Genomic DNA, 24,216 nt, shown 5'->3' with positions numbered 1-24,216 from the left:
AGTACCTTCAAATGGGATTTGTGCGTTTGCATGCTTATGTCCCCAAAGTTTCTATAGCCTTGTATCTGGCCAGTTTTGTTCAGTGGTATTCACTGGTTAAACATGTATTCTGAAACTGCTTCCAGTCCTATGGGTGATAATACCTGTGATACCATCTGTCCAGACCACCAAAGTTCTCCTATGTCCATTTGGCCATCCCAACCTACCCAGCCATCATTCCTAGAGATTCCCCACCGAGTAATGAAGCAGCACCCCTAACTCACAGTTCAGTATGCTGGTCCTTTGAAATCATTGTCCTGCCCGTGAGACTCAACTTCCTCATAAGTCAGCTCTCCCTTGTGTGGGGATCCCACCTGTGGCATCCCCTTGTGTGGGGATTGGATATCCAGATCATTTGACTTGCTGTTCACTCACTCTCCATTTTGAGTCCTTATAGTAAGTCTGGGAGGATATGAATGAAATCTTAATTTTCAAATTAAAAAGTTCATACAACTAAAAATACTCCACCTTCAGTGTTTTAGGTGTTATTGCCTTGTTGTACAATACTTCATTTTTAGTTTCCAAAGAAAAGAGTTTCCCAACCTTTGCTTTGTTTGCCTATTTCAGTTGTACGTGAGGTTGCAGATCCCTTGTTCAATTTGAACATCCCTAATGCTTTTTTTTAAGATTTATTTATTTTTACTTGAAAGTCACAGTTACACACAGAGAAAGGGAGAGGCAGAGAGAAAGAGAGAGAGAGATCCGTCTGCTAGTTCATTCCCCAAATGGCTGCAACAACTGGAGCTGCGCTGATCTGAAGCCAGGAGCTTCTTCCAGGTCTTTCATGTGGGTGCAGGGATGCAAGGACTTGGGCCATCTTCTGCTTTCCCAGGCCATAGCAGAGAGCTGGATCAGAAGTGGAGCAGCCAGGACTCGAACCAGCACCTATATGGGATGCTGATGCTGCAGAATGGGGCTTTACTGCCTGTGCCACAGTACCGACCCCGGCCCCCATCCCTAATACTTTTTTCTCAGCTTCTTTCCCAGTGGGTCCACGCACTCATACAAATTACTAGCGTAGTATTTTAAGTCAGTCTGCTTTCTGAGAAAAAAATTTATATTTGAAATAAAACTTGCTAAAGTAGCTACAGCCAAATAGAGTTTTAGTGAGCAGTGTTTAACCAAAACATAGCCAAACTAAGGTGACTTGTACGACGTTTTCCACTTGTACAGAAAGGAACTAGGTTTGCTGGGAGCAGAAGCTAGAAGTCTAGGTTTTAGAATTGCTTTTCTACTGTTGAACAGGTATACCAACTATATATCAGATTTGATGTTCAGTTATAAAGGGAAATGGTCCCTTTATAGATTTGAAGGGAGCTGGCAGTTTTTACTGAAGTGCACAGAATCTGCATAAACACGTGTATGGTTTTTGTCTTTTAACTTTACAGGAAATTAACGTGTTGACAGTAGCATTGGTCAATCAAGACCGAGAGAACAATATTGAGAAAAGAAGCCAAGGCTTGAAATCAGAAAAAGAAGCCCTGCTAATAGGTAAGGAAATTCTGTGTTCTTCATCTATTCTCTCAAATAATTCGCTCAGTATACTTAATGATCGTATCGTTAACCCTACTGTAAGAGTTCAACAAATAAATTAAGAGTGGGAATCCAAAAGAGAGGGGGAGGAAGGGTTGGAGCATGTGTGAGGGTTGGGGCGGGGTGGGATTCACCTCCAGCCTGTTACCAGTTTGAACACCTTTGCCTTCTGGTCGGAAGTGAGGTTGAATTCATCGAGATTATGTTACTTAGATTTCAGATTGGTGGAATACGAACTAACGGGAATTTTGCTTTTCTGTAACCATGTCATCCATATCATCAGTTGGTTGTCATTGGTTGTCAGACATAAGACTGCGTTCCAGAACACAAATTGATTTGCATCTCATAGATCACAAATCTGGCTTTGAAAGTTTGGACTTGTCACTTCTAGCTGGAGGCCAGGTGTGTTGTAGTCAAAAAGTTCCATACCAAGCCAAATCGCCCAGCCCAGGTGCAGCTTTGCGCCCCGAGACCCAGCTCTAAGCCCCTTAGCAGAGTCCACATCCTAAGGTCAGCCCCAAGGCCAGCCCTGTAATGCTGATGAAATCAGGCATCCAGGGGCCAGTGCCATGGCTCACTTGGCTAATCCTCCGCCTGCAGCGCTGGAATCCCATATGAGTGCTGGGTTCTAGTCCCAGTTGCCCCTCTTCCAGTCCAGCTCTCTGCTGTGGCCCAGGAGTGCAGTGGAGGATGGCCCAAGTGCTTGGGCCCTGCACCCACATGGGAGACCAGGAGGAAGCACCTTGCTCCTGGCTTCAGATCAGTGTAACTCCGGCCATAGCGGCCATTTTGGGGGTGAACCAATGGAAGGAAGGCCTTTCTCTCTGTCTCTCTACCTCTTACTGTCCAGCTCTGCCTGTCAAAAAAAAAAAAAAAAAAAAAAAAAAAAAAAAACTTAAAAAAAAAAAAAAAGAAGAAGAAATCAGGGCATCCAGACTTCTAACCCCAGATGGTCTGACCCAGACTTTCGTGTCCCAGTGTGGATGCATTGATGGAAGATGAACAAAAACAGCTGGCTCCTAGGGAGGGGAAAGAGGGAGGGGAAAGAAGTTTCTGTTAACCTGGAAACATCCGGTTACCCCACAAAGGCGTCTAGCCCAGCTTTTCCTTTAACTGTAGCAGAGACAAAGCTCTGAAGGTTCTTCTGCTTTGTGTCATCATCGGTGTGCACAGAAGTCATACCTCACTCTCATCAGGAAGAGTTCTTGGTGAAGATGTGTTGGCAGTGTGCCTGGAACCCACCTTAGAAGGCTGCGTGTTGAAGGCTGTCTCTGAAACCCTCAAATCCAGAGAAAGAAAAGTCGCCGTCCTCACTCTGAGACACAGCATTGACGCAGGCAGCGCCTCGGCGCTGACCCCAGCGTGGGGTTCCAAGTTTACCCTGGCCCCTCCACGGCGTAGTGAAGGGTGAAGAGTGAGGCCGTTGCACATGCGAGACAAATTGTTCCACAGTTCATTATCTGGCAAAAGCAGCACTCTGGTTGCATTTTCTGAACGCTGCATGTGCTCACCTCAAAGTGACAGGTGCACCGTGGCCTGTAGAAACTGGCACCGGAGGAATTAAATTCAAAAGATAGTCCAAACTTCATCCATCATATATAGATTTTTCAACTACAGGGTTATTGAATATGACATCAACTTAGAGATACACCAAGGAAAACCAATTATTTTCTCTCTGATGATACACAGCTGTAATAACATGCCAGGCACGAGTCTCAGAAGACATGCCGACGCGCCATCCGTTCCAGGAGCCCAGAATGAACCCAGATGCAGTCAGTAACTGGATTTCCTTCCGTCGGACAATGTGTCCGCCGACTCTCACAGCTGTTTTTCTTTCACTCAGTGTGACAAAGGTGCGACTTCTCCCATAATGCTTTTAGGGTATGAACAAAGCAGATAATGAGCTTCAGTAAAATTTGCCTTTTTGTTTGCACGTGAGTAATTCTGACTACTTGAAGGTTTAAAAAATGGAAATAAGTGCTTGTTTTCATTTTATTTCCTCCCTCCGCCTCATATTGTGTTCTAGGGGGAGAACACCGTTCGTTTACAGTACCTTCTAAATAGTGACTAGGTTATATACATATACATTTACACAGACACATGTGTATGCATGCTGTTACTCTGCTGCCTAAAAAATTTTAAAATTATAAGATCTACACACTGTACAGTAACAGTACATAGGAAGGTTAGGTTACATTTATGTTACCTCTGCTGATGTCTCTCTATAAAAAATTTTTTTTTAATTTTATTTAAAAGGTAGAGTTAGAGAAAGATCAATCTTCTGTCAGTTGGTTTGTTCCTCAAATGGCTGAGTCACGGCCAGGCCAAAGCCAAAAGTCTGAAACTCCATGGCTGCCACATGTGTGGCAGGGACCCAAGTATTTGAGCCACCTTCTGCAAGGAGCTGGATTGGAAGTAGAACAGCCGGGACTCTCACTGGTGCTCATATGGGATGCCACGGGTGTTGTAGGCAGTGGTTTAGTCCACTGTGCCACAGTGCCAGCCCCTGCTGATATCTTTAGTATGAAACAAAAATTAGAAAATCCACTAATTCAAGTGCATTAAAAGAAAATTATCAGTAAGTCAAGATCTTCAATAAAAAGAAACACATACAATCAACTCTAAATTTTCCAGGACTTTCCCTACGGTACTTATTTAGCATCTGAAGGTTGTGGCTGGGCAAAAGAGAACTGCAGAGTGACATTTGCTTTGAATCAGTGCCTGAGAATGTTTAGGTAGGAAGGAGGCCAGAGACTTAACTGCTCGATGAAAATAAACCTAAGTTTCAGTTTTCCCTTCAGTTCTCCATAGTCACACTTTTGTTACTATTTCACTCTATTTAATGATAGTCGGATAGCACATATGACTTCTTGCCCAAACTTACCATCAGATTATCTATATCCTTAAACTCTCTTGTAATCAACGAGAGACTAATCCTCCAAAATAATGCAATGGGCAAGGGTTTCTCAGATTGGCAAATGAATCCTGCCAAAGTTTGAAGCTGCTCCTTGTCATTCAATGAGACTCTGTGCTAATTGGGTTTGGTCACTCATGCTTTGTAGATACTGGACTGCTAGGGCCACAACAAGCTCCCCTGCAGCTTCTGGGATCTAGATGCACCGTGTATTAGAGAGAGAACTTTCCTGAATCAGGACAAGAGAAAGTGCTGGGGCTCCTCTTTTCTGAAGAAATATTGTAGACTGAGTAATTTGGGGAGTCCCCTGGCACGACTGGAGGCGTCAGGGAGGCTCTTTGCAGTTTCTCTGGAGTCTTCCATTGGAATAGTCAGGTAGGAAGAGAGGGTGCAGAGGGCATGTTCTCAGCCAGTCGAAGCCAGGAACATAGCAGAGAATCTTCCTCAATTTGGAAATATTAACTGGCCAAGTCTTTATTGCAAGTCTTTATTGCTATACCGTCCACAGTATATCCTCAATGCCAATATTTTCAGATGACCAAAGACTCTCTTGGGGCACATAACTTTTTTATAGAAAAATAACATTGGCACAAATCTTGACTGCCTAGAAGAGAAAAGGAGTGAGAAAGAAGCTATCCAACTACAGTCCATCCACAGCAAATATAAAACTGAGGCTAGAACTGCCTAAACAAGGAGCAGCCCTATTCGTTGTGATTAATTGCGACACTTTTATTTGGGCAAAAATGTGTACTCCACCCAGACATCCTCATGACCGGTTTATAAAACTGGAGCCTTTATTAAGAGGCCTGTAAGTTGGTATTGATTAGAGAAGACCAATGGGATTTCATTGATAACATTATTTGGAGCTGAATCTTTCGAGAATTCAACCCATTCTGCCAAACTTTCCTCTTGACAACTAGTGGAGGTCAGGTGCTAATGTCCAACTCAAGTGAAGAAGAAAGGCCCTGGATTATGGAGTACTTATTTTGTAATCAATCTTTGGGAAGACACGTGGACATGTAATTGTACCTTAAAGAATTAAAGTCTTATGGGGGGCCAGCACCACGTCTCACTAGGCTAATCCTCCACCTTGCGGCGCCAGCACACCGGGTTCTAGTCCCGGTCGGGGTGCCGGATTCTGTCCCGGTTGCCCCTCTTCCAGGCCAGCTCTCTGCTGTGGCCAGGGAGTGCAGTGGAGGATGGCCCAAGTGCTTGGGCCCTGCACCCCATGGGAGACCAGGAGAAGTACCTGGCTCCTGCCATAGGATCAGCACGGTGCGCCGGCCGCAGTGCGCCGGCCGCGCCTGCCATTGGAGAGTGAACCAACGGTAAAGGAAGACCTTTCTCTCTCACTGTCCACTCTGCCTGTCAAAAAAAAAAAAAAGTCTTATGGGGACATTTCAGGGTAGCATTTTATGTTTCATAACTCTTTAGTAACTGCACATTAGTTCAGCTTGACTTTTCCCAGTGTCTTTGCCAGAAATCCTAGTTTATTTCATATATGGCTCACCTGTTGAATTTGGCATGTGTTGAAGTTGTTTGAAAAAGAATAAATGTCTTTTTGATTTGGTACCAAACTTTGGAGTTGTGCTTATCAGGAAACCACTAGATATCATTACAAAAGAGAATAGGTCAGAATTTTTTGGTTGATAAGCTAATAGTTCTGCAGGTATGTTAACATTGTAACTCTGAGTCCATATTTACTCTGTCTCCTCTTGCTTTTTACCGCAAACACAATAGATTTCCAATCCCAGCAGCTCTGATTGGCACCCTGTCGATGCTAGTCATCACTATAAACCACCCAGATATAATTAAATCCTCTTAACAACTGCTACACTAAATGTTCTTGCACCCACATAAAACATTTAGTTGCACTTTCCATGACATTCTTGAAATACTCTTGTATCAACGTAATTCCTCTGCAGATCAAAACATACATAACGATGGGTCACCAAGACACTCTTCCCTTCATGGCTTCTCACACCACCACTTCCATCACTGTTACATCTCACACATGTGCATCCACCCGGTCGGTTTTGGAATGTTCCTATAATGCATAGGTATTAGCTAGCTGATGAATGGAATGTGAAGAAATAACATTGTAAGGAAGTTGAGCAGTGACTGGTTCCATGTTTCAGTGCATAGAGTTGAGGCTATATTTAGGCTACACCTGGAAACTGTGTTCCTCTCTGAACATAAGTAACCATAAATAAAGAGTCTTTGACCTAAATCATGTTCTCAAGACACAGATATCCATAGCAATAAATCAACAACTATTTGTCAAGATCTTATCATAAGAATGATCAGCCTTCATGTGGAGAACAGTCACTGGAGCAGCCCGTTTCAAAGGCAGCATCTCTGGCCTCCCTCACACCAGTTCTGTTAATCATAGAACTTAGCAACAGAGGTGATACTGAAGCAGGTTCTTCTGGAATCGTGTTGTGAGTAATACTTGTCTGCCATATGCCACCACCCGTGTTAGCTGATGCTGACACCATGATCTCCTCGCCCAAGCAGTTCCCAGATACCATGAGGAAAAGCAGTTAATTATGACAAAATGTGGTTTGTACTAAAATCAGAAAGAAGGGATGACTTACACTAAAGATGCCTTGTCAGAAGAAAGGACACTTGAGCTACTCCTTAAAGAATGTTTAGGGTTTTGATAGATAGATAAGGAAGTTGTCAAGAGAGATCCACAAAGAAAAATTTTCTGAAAGGCCTGTAGTCTGAGAGGTTTGATTGAAATCAAGGACTGGTACAATGGCACAGTCAGATTGAGCTGCTGCCTGTGACACTAATTGCAACATCCATATTGAATGCTGGTTCAAGTCCTGGCTGCTCTGCTTCCAATCCAGCTCCCTGCTAATCCACCTGGGAAAGCAGCAAAGGATGGCCCAAGTACTTAGGCTCCTACCACCTACATGGGAGACCCAGATGGGGTTCCAGGCTTCTTGCTTCAGTGTAGCCCAGCCCAGTTGTTGCCATTATGGCCATTTGGGGAGTCAACCAGCAGATGGAAGACCTCTCTCTCTCCTCTCTCTCCCTCTCCCTCTCCCTCTCCCTCTCCCTCTCCCTCTCCCTCTCTCCCTTTCCCTTTCTCCCTCTCTCTCTCCCATTTTCTCTCCCTACCCCATAACTCTACCTTTCAAATAAATAAATATTTTTTAAAAAGAAAAAATTAGGATTATTAAAAAAAAACTAGTCAACCATATAAGATCAACTGTTATACTTACAAAATAAGTGGAACAAAATGCTTTTTGGAAAATGAAATCTTTTTTTTAGAATCCCAAGGCGTGGAAAGCATCAGCCCAAGCCCCAAGTGTTGGGTCGGCCTGATCCCAGCCACTCCCACCCTTCCATCTCTCCATTTCCTGTCAGTGCACCTCCACCCTGCAGCTGCCCACAGGCTGCTAGCCCCTGGAGGCTTACGGAGACACCCAGACTTCGCACAGCTCTGCTGGCTCTCTAGTTAATGTCCATGGAGCCTTCACTTAGCTGTCTTTGAAGCCCTCAAACCCAGAGAAGCCAGTTCCTGATCAGGCCTCTGATGGCCCCTAGCAAGATGCGACTGTGTCCAGAGACATGGCTGTTTCTCTGCAGGGCTGAGGTCTTGGGTGATCTCTGGTTGCCCCTTGGTCCCAGTAAGCTGAGGGGTCTCAGGCTCCTCTGAAGTTTCCCAGGAGAGACCACCAACCAGTGTGGATACAGAGGAAGTCGATCTCAGCCAGAATCTACCGATGTGACACAGAGTTTGGAATGAAAACTCTAAACAGCCAGAGGCAGGAGAGAGTATTCCAGTGGGATTCCATCTCTCATTGCATTGAAAGAGGACAACATGCTGTCCTGACTGATGTACAAATTGATAATTTATTCTCATCAGGTAATCAATGTAATTTTTGCAATAGGAGTTTCTAGGATCCAATATGGAAGAAGAATGGATTGGCCCTGTGACAAACCACAATACATTATGATCTCTAGGCAATCTGAGGTGAAGGGGAGATTTTGAGTATTTACAGGTTTGGTCTACCCTGTAATCACTTATCCACTCTGGCCCGAAGTCCTCATACTGTGCAAAGTGTGGAGACTTGATTAAATGATCATTTTCAACTTAATATTCTGTAATCTATAAAGACTATCATGAAAGCCACATCACCTCATAGAGAGTGCTATTTTATGTAAGTAGAGGAATATCTACATCCACATGTAACCATGAACTTGTGCCCTTAAAACCAAAGAGAAGGAAAAGCCTTTCTTGACCCCTTGACCTCTCTGAACCAACATCCCATTTCTCTGCTTCCCATGCAAAACATAACTTTCCCCAAGCACAGTCCTCACTCATGGTCGCCCCTTCCACTCTTCCCTTCTCTCTGCGACCCACCACGGTCTGGCTTGCATCCTCACACCAAAACTCCTTTTGTCCTTAGGACCAGAGAACTTCATTGTGCCAGTTTCTCCACTCTGTCTGACAGCTCACATCTGGGAGTATGAGCACTCACTCCTCCTTTCTTGACCATCACAATGCCACTCTTCCTTGTTGCCTCTGTCTCTCAGACCCCCTTGATGGCTGTTCCTCGGCTCAGCCTCTGGTGTATTTAGGGCTTTGGAGCTCAGTCTTGAGACCTCTTACCTACCTGGGTGATCTCAATGAATATGCTATATTCAAATCCCTTTTGTGTTGCCCACGATGCACACCTTTATACCATCTCCAACTGCCATTCATAATCTCCATTTAGATGTCAGTAGGAAGCTCAGACTCAAGTGCAAAACAGAGCCTTTGCTTCCGTGTGTCCTCTGCCCTTTGTGCTCCCAGAACCTGAGAAAATGGACCTGCCCAGTGGCTCCAACCAGAACCAGTGGACTCAGCCTTACCACTTCCCTGCACTCCTAGTCCCTGCCTTGGGACTTCAGTGGATGAAGCAGTGAACATTTTGTGCCAATTGTTTAGTTTAGGTGTCTCTTTCCTAGTCTTTGCCACAAGAATAGAATCACTAGATGCTTTGGACGGGAAACGCTCAGAATGATTTGACGTAAAGTGTGTGTCAGAGGGCTTCCTAATAACCTTTAGGTTCTGAGATGTGCAGTAGTCCCAATTGTACTGACAGTCTCCTCAGCTCCTTTTCATTTCCTTGCATTAGCTACTGATACTGTGGTTTCCGTTGTTGGAAAACCCATTCTTAAATATGGAGACCTTCCCTTCTTCACAGAAACGGCCAAGACCAGTTGTTGTTGAGTCTGTGCCTTTGCACACCCTCCAGCTCTGTAACAGCTGACTTCTCCGCCCTCACAGTTCCTCGTTTTCCTTTTTTCATGCCTTTAGGTCCCTTCTAGAGAACCACAAAAGAGTCTCCACTTTCTGGGTGTGTAGGACTTTCTATGAGCCTGCATTTGCAGCTGTCCTTTATCCATTCCCAGGGAATACCCCAGTTCCTGTGAAAGAACTGCAAAGAGACTTTGGTTAGTTATTTGGGAATCTACCCAGAAGTGAATCTGATACAAAAAAATAAAATAGGGCAGGGAAACTACGTTGTCTCAGATGGCTCAGCCGATGCTTCTGGGATGCTACTGAGATGGGGAGGCACAGGCTGGGGAGTCGGGACAAGGAGGGTTGACGGAGGACAGGGACTCTGCAATGCTTTCCTTTCTGCTGTGTCTCTTCCAATGGTGCAGAGCTGGGCTGCCACCCACAGGAACATACAGGGAACCTGTATCTGACTGCCTGCCTTGGCCTCACAAGGAGCAGTTGCTGAACTCATCACAAAAGCCAATGTCTCGTGAATATCAGCTGCCACCGAGGTGGTTCTGAATGCCTTCCTAAGAAAAAAGTACTCTGTGTCAGGACTTAGAACGTGAATTTAGAAGGTTATGGAGAAATCATGTATTTTCCCTCTTAGTTTGATAAGCAGGTGGTTTCAATAAAAATGTTTCATGCCTCAAACACCTTAGTTACTCTATTCTTCTGCATCAATAAGAGAATAGGCTAAGGGCAAGGGTCCTTGGTGACTAAGGTCTCAACATTCCAGGTTCTGAAAGAAGTACCACATCATCTGTTACGGCTTGTAGAAATGTTCAGGTTCTTATGTATCCCCATTTGTCAGGAATAGACTAACAGGAATTTTAAACACATACACTGGCTATTCTAAGTGCTAACCAATCAATTCATTTGATGTGTATCTATTATCTACAGTATGTTTCTGGGACTGACCCAGGACACATAAGGGCCATCGAAGTGCAGAGTTCCTTGGAATGAGGACTGGTTTGAGGGACAGTAGGCAACAGGGGAACAGGTCCGTGGACACAGAGCTCTGCCAGCCTTGCGAAGGCCATGGAAGCACTCCATGTGCTCCCGTTTCAATTGGCCCTGAATTTCCCCTGTTAGCTGGCCAAGCATTATCAACCTGTCCCACCACCCTGTCCCTCCTCCCCTCGGACTTGTGCTATTCATGCTGTTGAAGACATTTAAATTCACGTCACTCTCCTTTAGGCATTCATGGGAGAGACTGGTTATCCAGGAGGTGTTGAGGCGTCTCCATCCAGTGGGGATGGTGGAAAAGGAAATGTCATTTTCTTGTATTTACTGGGGCCCCTGGGGTAGTTTGTTCATAAGACTTCTCAAACACATCTGCCTTTAGAGATACACCCTTGTCTCTCAGGAGACACACTGGTGTCACCCCAAAAGCTGCGGTGCTGCCACCCCTCCCCAGGTGAGCACAAGACCAGCCCGGCCAGCCTCCTCCTGCCTGAGCACATGTCAGCCAGCAGAAGCAATGCTGCTCCCAACACTCGCAGCGCCTCTGTCTGGGAGCACCTGCACCTGCTCACAAAGTGCGAGTTGACTGTTTCCTTCTGCCTCCCCTGTCCTGCCTGCCAGTTGCTGGGGTCCCTCTTGTCCTCAGCCTGGGATGGCCAGCCAAAGCCCCACGCACCATCCTGACAGAGGCGATTGTGAGCTGTAATCCTGCCCCCTGTCTCCCACTTAAGTAATACAAATAAAAGCAATGGTTTAACGTCTGTTCTAAATTTGTTAAGGAACTTGTTCACAAAGCGTCTGCATTTTAACACATATCTATAGCAGAATTACCTACAAAAGGCTGCCTCACCGCAGTTGAGAATTTCAGACATGGGAAGCAGCGACTAGTTTGAAAAAATAAATAAATAAACAAAGGGTTTGGGGGAGGGGGGGGACAAGTAACACTTAAGTATCTTAAAAGCTACTATCCTGCCACTTAAAGATATTAATACTTCCATCGTTGCCTCTACCATTACCATTAGTTCATAAAAGAGACTTTAGCCAAAAACAGAGGAGGCTATAATTTCAGAATAAAAATGGTCATTCTTTGTATCTCGGGAAGAACGGGTCAGTCTCTGGAAACTGAAATTTTTAACTCTGGAGGGAGATGTAGTGCCTTGTTGCTACTTTCATCAGCTCCCTGTAAACTGTGAAAACCTAAACACAGTCTGAGGACAGGGGCTAGCAGGTGCTGATCTTGACCCTTTCGTTCTCTGCCCTTGGCCTAACAATAAACTGGGATTTTTTTTTTAACCGACTCATCTTGCAGCATCCCAGGCGCACACGGGAGGGCAGGGGGCCCTGAGACCCTATCCCAGATCAAGCCAAGGTCGCCTGCAAACACAGGAAGACCTAGTGCATGAACAATGTGTTCACCTAGTACTCTGCACACAGTGGCATTTCATGCAAGGGAGTGGGGCTGGGGCTGGGGGTCTTTACCTTGACCTGTGGCCCCCAAGCATCAGCACTTGGAATAAACAAACCGTGGAATTTAATTCTTCTCGAAACCTCTTTGAAAGAGAACTAAAAAAAAAAATGTCCGTCTGAACACAACTTCTTAGTAAGAAGCATTCCGGTCCGTTTTCACTATTTTGGCCCTGGCTTTCAGAGAAGGAGGATAAGAAGGTAATGTTTTTCACTCTGGCCCTGACACCAGCTTTTCATTTGTCAGCGCAATGTTGACAGTTGATTTTCACTATGGAAAAGCCTTCTGATTTATCCTCAAACTCCAGCCAAGTCATCCATCCCCAGACCTTTAAAAATGATCTTGTAAATTACAGCAGAGCGAAGAGGAGAGCGAGCAGGCTCTCTCAACACAACTGTCACAGGCAGGGGCGGAGACAAGTGTTTCGGGAAGAATGCGTGTTTTTTTTCAATGGCAGTTAAGGGAAATCTGGATTAAATAGTTTTCGTTAACTAGCAACTGTGGTTATCAGGAAAATGCGAGGCAGTGTGGTTTCCGACGCAGCTGGGTGAGCCATTTTCACACCGCAGAGTCCACTGAGGGAAAGAAAGGAGATAATTTTATCCTTCCAATAACTACAATTTTACATTGGTAAATCAAGCATAAAATTGGTAGTTGAAATGCTTCCAGGAGTCTTTGTTTAGTCATACCTCTAGCCATCTCCGCGTCACCTCAGGGCCTGGCTTTGCTAACTTTTAGCTTTCCAGGAGACAAACCGCGCTGTTTGCCACCTTCCCAGGACTCTCCTGCTGAGCAGCAAGGGCTGTTGGAGAACACTGCTTGGGCACCGTGAGAAATGGCTGGCCTGCAATGGCGGCGGCCTCGCGGCTAGACGGCATTCCTCCACGGACCTGCGTGTTTGCCTGGAAATAATTTCTTGATGTTTGGCTTCTCCACGCAGGCATCATCTCAACGTTTCTGCACGTCCACCCTTTCGGAGCCAACATAGAGTATCTTTGGTCCTACATGCAGCAACTGGACTCCAAGGTAAGGTGCTGCCTTGTAGTGAGTTGGTTGCAAGCAGGCTCCCCCTCTGGGGGGGGGGGGGGGGGCTTGGCTTAGGGATAGAAAGATGTGTGGGGTTCAGCAGCCCTTCTCCCTCACAGGGACTTCATTCCTGGCAGATCCTTGTCTTTGCCCATACATTTGCCCTTGTGTAAAGAACAGCAGTTATCCAAAATCTTCCAGTGACTTTTAACAGATGCCAAATTATTGTGAAAAGCTTATTTGAGAATGCAGGTTGGCGTGAGCATCTCCCCTCCCCCAGACAGGGACAAAGCAGGTGAAGGTGGCTAACGGGGCCCCATCCTCAGACCTCCAGAGCGGTCACTGAAGATCTTGGTAAATTCCCACTGGGAAGATAAACAGAAGTGAGTTCGAGGTCCCTACACAGAGCACAGCCAAGGGCACAGCGTTTGTGCCAGCCACAGTCTCAAGTTGAAAGCCATTCTGAGGCCAGCGCCGCGGCTCACTAGGCTAATCCTCTGCCTTGCGGCGCCGGCACACCCGGTTCTAGTCCCGGTCGGGGCGCCGGATTCTGTCCCGGTTGCCCCTCTTCCAGGCCAGCTCTCTGCTGTGGCCAGGGAGTGCAGTGGAGGATGGCCCAAGTGCTTGGGCCCTGCACCCGCATGGGAGACCAGGAGAAGCACCTGTCTCCTGCCATCTGATCAGCGCGGTGCGCCGGCCACAGTGCGCAGGCCGCGGCAGCCATTGGAGGGTGAACCAATGGCAAAGGAAGACCTTTCTCTCTGTCTCTCTCTCTCACTGTCCACTCTGACTGTCAAAAAAATAAAAAAAATAAAAAGAAGAAGAAGAAGAAGTGATCCCTGCTGTCGCTGCTTCCCTTCCCTTGGATGTGGACATTGTGTCCCTCCCCCTCTCTGGAATTCCCCAGGGGACGCCTCTGTCAAGAAGCAGCTGTTTTTGTTAAGAGCGGAAATGGTGTCCGAATCCACTGCTTATTGATTTCAAGATTTCAGGACTGCCGTCTGGTCTGCTCCAGCCCTCAGGTGCATGGCCTGTACATCCATGGAGAGTGTGTGTGTGTGTGTGTGTGTGACAAAGAGAGAGAGAGAGCGCGAGCACGCATGTCTGGCAGGGGTAACTGATAACACACTTATTCATATCAGTGGAGGAGTGCTTATTCTGTTTTCTTGTTCAGGACAGAGCTCAGGAGAGTTGTGTGTCCCCTCCCCTGTTAGCATCTGAGGACAGAATTCTTGTGCCTGGTCCCGGGACATTGGGCCTTTGCAGAAGAGATTCTGTTACAGGAACTCTGTTGCATAGCAGATTGGTACTTGGGTTCTTTTATTGGGGGGGGGGGGTACTTGTATTTTAGAAGACGATGAAGGGGCCAGCGCCGTGGCTCACTAGGCTAATCCTCCGCCTTGCAGTGCCGGCACACCGGGTTCTGGTCCCGGTCGGGGCGCCGGATTCTGTCCCGGTTGCCCCTCTTCCAGGCCAGCTCTCTGCTGTGGCCCGGGAGTGCAGTGGAGGATGGCCCAAGTACTTGGGCCCTGAACCCCATGGGAGACCAGGAGAAGCACCTGGCTCCTGCCATAGGATCAGCGCAGTGCGCCGGCCGCAGCGCTGGCCGCAGCGGCCATTGGAGGGTGAACCAACGGCAAAAGGAAGACCTTTCTCTCTGTCTCTCTCTCTCACTGTCCACTCTGCCTGTCAAAAAAAAAAGACGATGAAGGGACTATTTCCCTCACAAAGGAAATACAGGGGGCCTCCCCAACCCCTGCACCCAGGCAGTCCCCCAGCTCCAGAAGTGTGATGCCCAGGAGAGCCGCCCAGATTTTCCCTCATGCCTGGGGCTCAATATTACAAGTGGGTACAGGCCCTGACCACAACGGCTGCATGCCAATGATTGCACACCAATGATTGCACCATGTACTTCTTTGTAGTGCAGTGAGGCTGTGAGGGGGGTTAGACCTTTTAATGCAGACAGCAAAGCATTATTGTAGCTGGAATTCTGCACCCTTGGGCTTTAAGCAGAAGGTGAAATGACGAGAGAGGTTTGCCCCCTTCTCACACGTGCAGTGTGCCTGGGCCCTTTCCCCACAGCCTCAGGTTAATGGTGACGAGTAGAATTACAGGTCGGGGTTGCTGGTTCTGTCCTGCCGCATAGCACAGGGGCTTGCTGACCCCAGGAGGACGGCTTTGTAAAAACTCCACCTGAAGCAACATGGTTTCCTTGAGATTCGACAGCATCCCAGCACCACAGCCATCAGAGAACATTTAGGTTCTGCCCAGCCGGGCCCTGAGGATAGTGGGAAAAGCCACTTCCACCCAGCCCTACACGGCACCTGCTTCGGCTAGGACTTCCCCAAAAGCCACCAATAGCTGTGGGAGTATCGTAATTACCTGCGCCTTGTTACCACCAGGGCCGGCTGTAGCCCAGGTCCGTGCCTTTGCACACCAAAGAATTTCAGAGGTGAGACAGAGAGTGGCAGGAGGCCTGTCAGCCGTGCTTGATGAGTGAATGTCCCTGACCGAGCAGGCAGGCCTCTCGGGAAAGACACGAGTAGCCACTGCATCCAGCCTGGAGTCTTTATAGAGAGGGGTGTGACCCCCCCCAGTTCTTCCTCCTTCCTCTTCGGGGATGATGGTGCGTGGAGGGCTTTCTGGGCCTCGCAGGACAGTTGTGGGACCCAAGAGTCCCCCTGGTGCAGGACACAGATTAGTCCCCTAAGCTGCTCCCAGGAGAGGGCTGGGACCCACCCAGCAAGCTTATTGAACAGGGGAGAGACTTCGGCCATGCAAATGCTGTTCTGCTTCCAAGGCTCACTGCTGCTTATCTGTCCACACACACAGGCTAACCTCTGCCCTGCTTACGTGACACTCCCCGATACCCATTTCTGCATCATTTTTCTCGTCTTGGCCACTGTGCAACCTACTGTCATTGACTCAGCTCTCTCATGTCGGACACAAGACAGAGCCAGCAAGACTCCCTCGGACAAAGACAGGGCAAGGCCAGGGCTGGAGGGGCAGGGCCTCCTGAGGCTTTGCTGAGCCAGGGACCGTGCCTGGGTAGTGGTTGGTAAGCTCCCCAGTCGGATGATACCATCTGAGAAGTAGTTTCTGATCAAGGCCTGGGCTCTCCCGTGCCATCCTGCGCCCACCACGTGCACCCCCTTGCACAGGCGATGCATTTGAGTGGAGCAGTAACAGAGCATGGTCAAAAGTGGGAGGGGGTCCCTTGTCTTCTCTCAAGGCTTAGCTTTCCTTCTTCCTCCCACCTCCCCTTCCTCTTCCGGTTTCTGCATTTGCTCCGAGTTCCCCACTTCCCTTCATCTTCTTTCCTTCTCTTTTCCCTCTTCCCCCTGTTTCCTTCCCCCATCTCACCCACACCAACGTCCTCTATTTCTGTCTGCCAGCGCCAATCACAGAGTGTCTCTGAGTGCCCGGGGTTTGGGAAGGACAAGCGAGACTTCACCATGCCACGGGAGGCGATCTGGGTTTGCAGTGGCTTCCCCGACACTGCAGCCTGTACACAGCCTCGCGTAGCATCCTGGTCGTCCCCCAGACCTGAACCCCTCTTTATTCGGCTTCCCTGGCCTGAGTAGAAAGGATGTGGACCCCCACCATTGTGATAAGAAGAGTGAGTTACGCCTGCTTGTGCCAATTTGCACACACTCTTTAGAGGCTTGTCAGGGAGGCAGTGGGCTTGGGAGAGTCAGCAGATCAGAAAATAAACCAAGCAGATCTTTATAAATTACCTCCACACTGTTGACAGCGCACAAGCCCCTTGGTGCTGCAGAGCTGTTTCGTCTCTTTGTTTTTTAATTGCAGCCAATCCATCCTTCCTTGAAAAACCCGGTAGACTTAGAAGAATTTGAACAGCACAGGGATGGGAAACTCCACCGACGGTGGTGTAAGATTGGGAACATACAGGCCAGCCATTTCTGAGCACCGGGTTTGGGAAGATCATCCCCACTTTGCCAAGGACCAAATAAGACCGTGCAGTCACGGCACCTGTCTCCAGCAGCGTCCTGATGCTGCGTGGAGTTGTCCTAACCTCTGGCGTTTCCTTCTCCTCGTACGTGCTGGTGCGAGGGGTGATGCATTGCTCTAAAACTGGGGCTGGACTGGGCACCGGAAGCCCTGCTCCTGTTCTAACCACTCCACTCCCCAGACAGGCAAGCAGCAGCCCTGTCCTCAGCCCCAGGACCCCGTCTATGAAATTCCAGAGCTTAGAGAGAAGCCCCGACCTCAGACATGACTCAGGGAAGGACATCCCTCAGATACTAAGGGAATGGGCAGATCTCTCCCCGAGCCCGGCTGGTGAGGTCTGGTGCTTCGCTTTATGTGAAGACTCCATGACTCGCAACTCAGTAGTTCTCAGGACCAAGAGGGGACTGGCAGGAAGGTCCAGGGCATCATGAAGGCAAAGGCACAAAAGAACTGACAACTGAGAAGGGAGAGAAGACAGCAGAAGGAAAGTAAAGGGACATATTTTAAAGCAGAAGGTCTGTGGCCACAGGTGGATCAGGGACAAACTGAATTTTCTCTTGAAAATCACAGAATGTAAAATGCCATAAAGGTTATCTTGCCAGGGCAGGAAAAGGTCTAACACACATCAGATTAACCAGAAGGCAGTTTCTCCTTGTTCTTTCTTCTAGCCACTCCTTAAGAAAATTTCCTAGACTTTAGCTGCGGGTTACACGAAGGAGCTGTTGGACACAGGAGCTCATTTGCAGTGCTCAGTTCCATAGTTACGATGCCCCTCTGTCCGCATTGTGCACATCTTTATGGCATAATCAAACTGTTGCCATACACGGTCCACAGAAGCTTAGTGTTAATCACAAGTGAGGAGACCGGTTTCCAGTATACTATTTATTCTGAGGTTATCAAAACCTGAGGCATGGTTAAGTGGCTATTCAAATAAATTAATCATGAGGATTCCAAATCCTGGTTTCATTACTTAGCTGTATAACCTTGAGCAACTTATGAACCAGCTCAGTGCCTCATTTTTACCATCTGTAAAATGGGTTCTTACAGGTTCTCCAGTGTAGTAAGTGCCTGAATTATGAAAAGCCTTCAGAACAGTGTCTGGCACACAGTAACTGCTGTGTAAGTGGTGATTGCTGTTTCCTGGGGGATTTGAAGTGCACAGAACACCTGTCACATTCTCTCATTTTGAGATCCTTGCCACAACCTGGTGGGCGGATAGATTTTGTGTGGCTGTCCCGACAACTGGTGCTAGGACACAGAGAGCATTGTGCTCCGACCAAGTTCTGGGAGTCTTCCTTGGTCAATTTCCAATTCCACAGACTTGCAAATGAGAAAACAAGCCCACAGGTGAGTGCTCACTTAGCTGGAAGGAGGCTAATAGACATTTAGTGCTTGCTGGGATCTACATCTTTTGTACCTACATTTCTTTCTCCTAGTAGGTGAGGGGTGTGTTTGCTTGCTTAATGAGCCTTCTATTGAGGTGACACACTCAGAGCCCTTACTCAGTGCTGGACCTGCATTGAGGATTCTGTGAAGGCAGCCACCTCTGTCTTGCTGCAAGCTGCCTTCTCTTTCCTCTGTGGTTGAAGTTTAGGCTCAGGGCAAAATACATGGTGGAAAACAAGGTGTCACTATGCTTCAGTCCATACTATCCAAGATTTCCAGTGGACCGCTAGCTGGCTCTGTGAATGGTTCAGGCAGGGCCAGCCCGCATCAGCACAGGCATGTGCCTGAGTCATCCGGGAACTGGGAATTTGCAAGGTTTTGCTGTTGATGCTGTCATCACTCTACTAGTATTCACCACAGGAGTGCTCTGGCTGTTGGGGTGGTACACAGACCCCTCCCCAGGGTCTCCCACCATGGGCAGAAAGGCAGTGACCAAGACAGTCATTCCCAGTCCTCACTCCACAGCCCGTGCTCCTCCTGTGGGTTAGCGTAGATGGCTCAGACTAAAGCACCTCAGCCAGACTGCCTGCATCTGAGCCCAGCCACACGCTGACTGCCTGTGTGAGCTGTAGAAGTTACCCAAGCTCTCTCTGCTTCGGCGTCTTCATTCCTAAACGATTCCCTGTCTCATGAGAGTGTGGGGCAGCTTAAGGAGAATCTGGCGAGGAAAATGTCTTCATCTATTTTCTGTTGGGAAAAACACCTGAGAGCAGGGAAGAATAGCAGTGTACAATTTTTACATGTCAGTCAAAAGTCCATTCCTGGACAAGAAACAGAGGTTTATCTGGCTCACAGTCCCAGAGGCAGAGACATCCAGGAGCATGGTGCCAGCTTCCAATGAGGCCTTCTTGCTACGTTGTGTCATGGTAGAGGTCATCCCGTGGCCGAGCAGGCGTGCTGGCTCGCATCTCTCTTCCTCTTCTTGTGAAGTCACAGATGCCATCGTGGGGGCCTGCCCAACCCTGATGACCTCATCTAACCATAATTACTTCCCAATACCATGAACATGTGACTTGGGGATTAGGTTTCCAGCACAGGAACTTAGGGGGATACATCTAAACCCTAGGGGAAAGCATGTCAGTGGTCCTGAGTGGTTGGACTTTCAGTAGCCAGCAGCAGGGCTGCAGCTTGCAAGTCCTGTCCCGCCCCTAACTGGAGTCCTCAGTAGACATCCTGTTTGCATCAGGCTGTTTCTTTTGCCTCTAGGAACTCAGCTTTTTCGATCCTCCTTAAGCCCGCTCCTTCCTAATACCACAGACTTCTTCATTACATTGCCAGGGAAGGTGATTGCTATACTGGGCACGGGACTCTGGTGAGCTGGCTGGCACTCATTCTGTCCACTTGATCTGGACAAGGACGACTCTTGCCACAGGTGGCCCTTGACCTTGGAGACTGGAGCCCACCACAGATTAGCTACGCTGTCTTCCTCCCAAGGAAAGAAGGAGTTTGTTAAGAGGATAATAGCCTCATAGAGCTTAAAAATACTGCCCACCAGCCCGACTACAGGCTGGATTTGACCATACCACTCAACACTTGTGCACTTTGGCTTATGAGCACACAGCTTGACCATAAAAGATTTGGTAGCAGAGAGTTGCTTTCTATCGGTATTACTCTGTGTGTGTGTGTGTGTGTGTGTATGTGTATGTGTGTGAGGAGAGATACTATTTCTACTACACACGTGAAGAAACTGAGAATTACACATAGGAAGTGATCAGCCCAAGGTTATGCAGCTTGAGGCCCAGCCCAGAGTGAGATCCAAGCCTGTCTGATACAAATCCCGCTCTTAACCCAAATACGCCTGATCATAAGAATTACCTGGGGGTGGTAGTTAAAAGTGGATCACCTGGGATATACCCCGACCTACTGAGTCGGGGTCTTTGGAGAAGAGGCCCAGGGATTCTGACGTGCTAACAGGGTACCAGGTAATAGCTGTTTAGAATGGCTGGCTGCACCCCTAGCTATTGTCAGCCATGGGGAGTGCTTACACCACACCAACGGCCAGGGCCCAGCCAATGAGCAGGAGGTGCTTTCTCAAGTCCTACCTTTGCAAAACCACTTCACCCTCTCTGCTGGTCACTCATTTTCCTCAGCTATCAAGTAGAAAGACATCCTAATAGGAACACAGTGCAAAACGCTGGTGGGAAAACGGAATTAAAAGATGTTTAGTTGGATGCAAAAACTTTGAAATCCATGTGTAGTTTTTTCATAACACACATTTCCCATGAACTTATTGAAGTCCCTCCTATCTGCCCCACGTGTCTCACGAGAGTGTGGTAAGAATCAAATGGGACTGTTGCTGAAGGTGCTTTGCACGGTGCTCATTGAAAGAAATTGTGCTTTTCAAAAGCACAGTGAACTTTTTGATAATCTGTTGACTAGGTTTTTGTGGGTTGGCCTGGTATAATCTTGCTATCCTGGATAATCCTGATATCCTAGTTTTGTGGCAAAAAAAAAATGCATTCAGATTTCAAAACAACTCACAATTTTTAGAATACACTTTGTTTCAATTTTCAGGACAGCTTCTATTTAAAATTTTGAATTATAAGTCAAAGGATATTGAATATATCATATGAAACCTTTTCCCAGTGAATAGCAAAGGAACAGTTGATTAGACTTGCTGGTCTATTTGGTCTCTCTTTAAGCAGATCTTAATATTGTTAAATGGAAAGTACAGACTGCAAAATGCCATTTCTACAGTGATTACACCACAAAGACTTATCACCACTCTGATTTTCCTGAGCAGTTCTACATGTCCAAATCTGTGCTAAGCCAGCGGTTTTCACACCATCCTTATTAAATGCTGTTCCCATTTGCTGAGGCTCAGACTAATGATTTTTTATATTGGCCATTTATAAAATAATAGGTAAAATATTCAAAAAGAACATCAGATCCCAAATTCGCCACCTTTCTCATCCTCATGGTACACAGATGACTAGGAATCCACAGGAAAACGAGAGCCCTGACTGTGTAATACCTGAAGGATTCTGGTTCATTTGTTCTTCCTTTGAATACGAAAAGGTGGCTTATTGGTATAAAAAGATCATGTAAAACACACACACAAAAAAAAGAGAAAAATGAGAGAAGAAAAAAATGCATTAAAAAAACCTACCTGGATTTTCTGACTGGATGTCAAGATTTTTATTGCCATAGGTTTGGGGCTTAGTTTCCATGCCTAAACCTTCCTGGTCTCTTGTCCCTGTGAAAGTTCAAGGAAGAGAAAGAAGTTAGGGAGGCCAGAAATCCGCCCAAACAGCTTTGTGCTCGGTGCTGAGTGAGAGACCGCGGCTGCCCATTGTAGCTTTCCAGAGTGGTCATGACTGTGCTCCCTGCTGGGGGAGGCTGCTGGGGCGTGGTGCTGCCTAGAAGGTGGCCAGCCCTGTGCAGGGTGGCCCCGGAAGTCACCGCCATTCCCCTCCTGCCCGCCCGGCCACTGCACAGGAGGCAGGAGGGCCACGTGCGGCACGGTACCCGTACCCCTTCCGGGGGGGGCGCTCTGTGCCTGCCGTGTAGAAGGCTCAGTGCTGTGGGTGCTGCACCCATTGCCTTCTTCCCCGTGAGCCCCTTGTCCCACAAGTGACTTTTCTTCCTGTCTGACAGATCTCTGCCAACGAAATCGAGATGCTTTTGATGAGGCTGCCGCGCATGTTCAAGCAGGAATTCACAGGGGTGGGAGCGACGCTGGAAAAGCGCTGGAAGTTGTGTGCCTTCGAAGGAATCAAAACTACCTAACTACAAAAAGCAAAGGGAGGGAAAAAATAAAAATAAAAAACAAACAAAAAACATGCCTGGCAGGGAAAGCGTCCGGAGCCGGCCGGGGCTGCGCAGCCTGCGGCGAGCCGGAGGTTTGGGGTTGGCCGGTGCTGGGCCTTTGCAGAGCCATCGCAGCCTGACCTTCGTTCCATCTGTGGCGTCCTCTCATGAGTGGAAACGTAGTCGCGTAGCAGTTCCTTAAAGTAAACCAAGCTTCATACTGTGACAGAGCCGTCTCCTCTGAAAATACCACGCAGTGATCCCACCGTCATAGCGATGGCAAAATTGCTAACGTACGCCACATTCGACACTCGCTCGCCCAGCAGAATATTTCCAGTTAGTGATGGTGTGGCAATGGTCATTGCTAGGCTACAGAGTTGTGTATGTAATGTATAGCCAAAATCATTCAATGACATTTTACTGAAAGTCTATCTTCCTGTTTTAGTAAAAAAAAAAAAAAAAAAAGAAAGAAAGAAAAGAAGAAAAGGGAAAAAAAAGAACAGTAATTACAACGAGGGGAAAAAATCATACCAAAAGAAAACTTGAATATGTGTCTGAACAGTTATTGTATTTTGTAAATTAAGTTATATGCTGTTCCAGGGACTTTTGCCTTATTGAAGAGGCAGAAAATATGATTGGACTCCTTGAGAATGCTTTATCAAGAATATTATTTTTCTAATGTAACAATTCTCCATCATAGGTTCTTTGAACATGGACTGCATAACAATTTTCATAAAATGTAAATAAAGGAAAAACTAGTGCTACTGTCTTGTATTGTCTTGTAACATTCAGGTTTATGCATCAAAATAAACATTCAGTAAATATTCCTGTTACAAATTTTATAGCAAAGATATTAATTTTTTTCAATAAATATGACTTCTACCATATTGGTTGTGCCAATTATTCTTTGACATTTTATTTTTTCCTTAAGAAATCTGTAGCCTGCCATTTTTCAATGACTAAATACACAAGTAACATTAAGAGACAATACAGGGTGAGCATTTGGCCTAGCAGTTTGGATTCCGGTTGGGACACCTTCATCTCATATCTGAGTGCCTATGTTTGAGTCCTGGCTCCACTTCCAGTTCTGGCTTCCTGCTAAATTGCCGCTGGGAGGCAGCAGGTGGTGGCTCCACTCGTTGGATCTATGCACCCACGTAGGAGACCTGGATTGAATTCTCAGCTCCTGGCTTCAGCGTGGCCCAGCCCTGGCTATTGCGGACATTTAGGAAATGAACCAGCAGGTGGGAACTCCCAGTCTCTCGGTGTCTCTGTCTGTCTGTCTATCTGTCTCTCTCTGTCTTTCCCTGTCTCTCTGCCTTTCAAATAAATATATTTTTTTTAAAGAGACAAAATGGATCCAGCATGTGGCACAGTGGATGAAGCTGCTGCTTGCGACACTGGCATCCTATATGGAGTTCTGGTTTGAGTCCCAGATACTTTACTTCTGATCCAGATTCCTGCTCACTGTGCCCAGGAAGGCAGCAAAAGATGGCTCAAGTACTTGAGCCCCTACCACCCATGTGGGAAACCAGGATGAAGTTCTTGGTTCCTGGCTTTGGCCTGCCCAAGACCTGGCTATTGCAACCATTTAGGGAGTAAACCAGCAGATGGAAGATCTTCCCTCTGTCTCTCCCTCTCTGTCACTCTGCCTTTGAAATGAATAAATAAGTAAATATATTTAAAGTAGACAGAACATTATTTCAAATAAGAATATATGAAGATTGTAAAGTAGAAAGTATCAAGAAAGGAGATTGAGCAGCTTTAGGATAGGCATTATTGTCAAATACTAAGATACAGCATGCAAAATGTAATCCCCATTGA

The 24,216-nt window shown here is 47.1% G+C and overlaps 1 protein-coding gene across 14 annotated transcripts in view; it reads left to right on the top strand.

Moving 5' to 3' along the window:
- The window catches only part of ENOX1 (ecto-NOX disulfide-thiol exchanger 1), a 603,118-nt gene extending 579,839 nt beyond the window's left edge, over positions 1-23,279 (top strand). For 13 of the 14 annotated variants that reach the window (XM_051850654.2, XM_051850652.2, XM_070048766.1 and 10 more), the window contains 3 exons: positions 1,428-1,530; positions 13,139-13,224; positions 22,240-23,279. In XM_051850654.2, coding sequence (XP_051706614.1) covers positions 1,428-1,530; positions 13,139-13,224; positions 22,240-22,371 — 321 coding nt within the window. In that variant the 3' untranslated portion in view covers positions 22,372-23,279. Of the gene's footprint in view, positions 1-1,427; positions 1,531-3,261; positions 7,526-13,138; positions 13,225-22,239 lie in introns of those variants that run through there. The other variant, XM_070048763.1, reaches the window with a different exon arrangement.
- Positions 23,280-24,216: the final 937 nt, after the last annotated feature.

The sequence above is a fragment of the Oryctolagus cuniculus genome, chromosome 9 (genome assembly GCF_964237555.1).
Source record: "Oryctolagus cuniculus chromosome 9, mOryCun1.1, whole genome shotgun sequence".
NCBI classification, from domain to species: Eukaryota; Metazoa; Chordata; class Mammalia; order Lagomorpha; family Leporidae; genus Oryctolagus; species Oryctolagus cuniculus.
The sequence above is the reverse complement of the archived record's forward strand: the minus strand, read 5'-3'. Positions and strand labels throughout refer to the sequence as shown.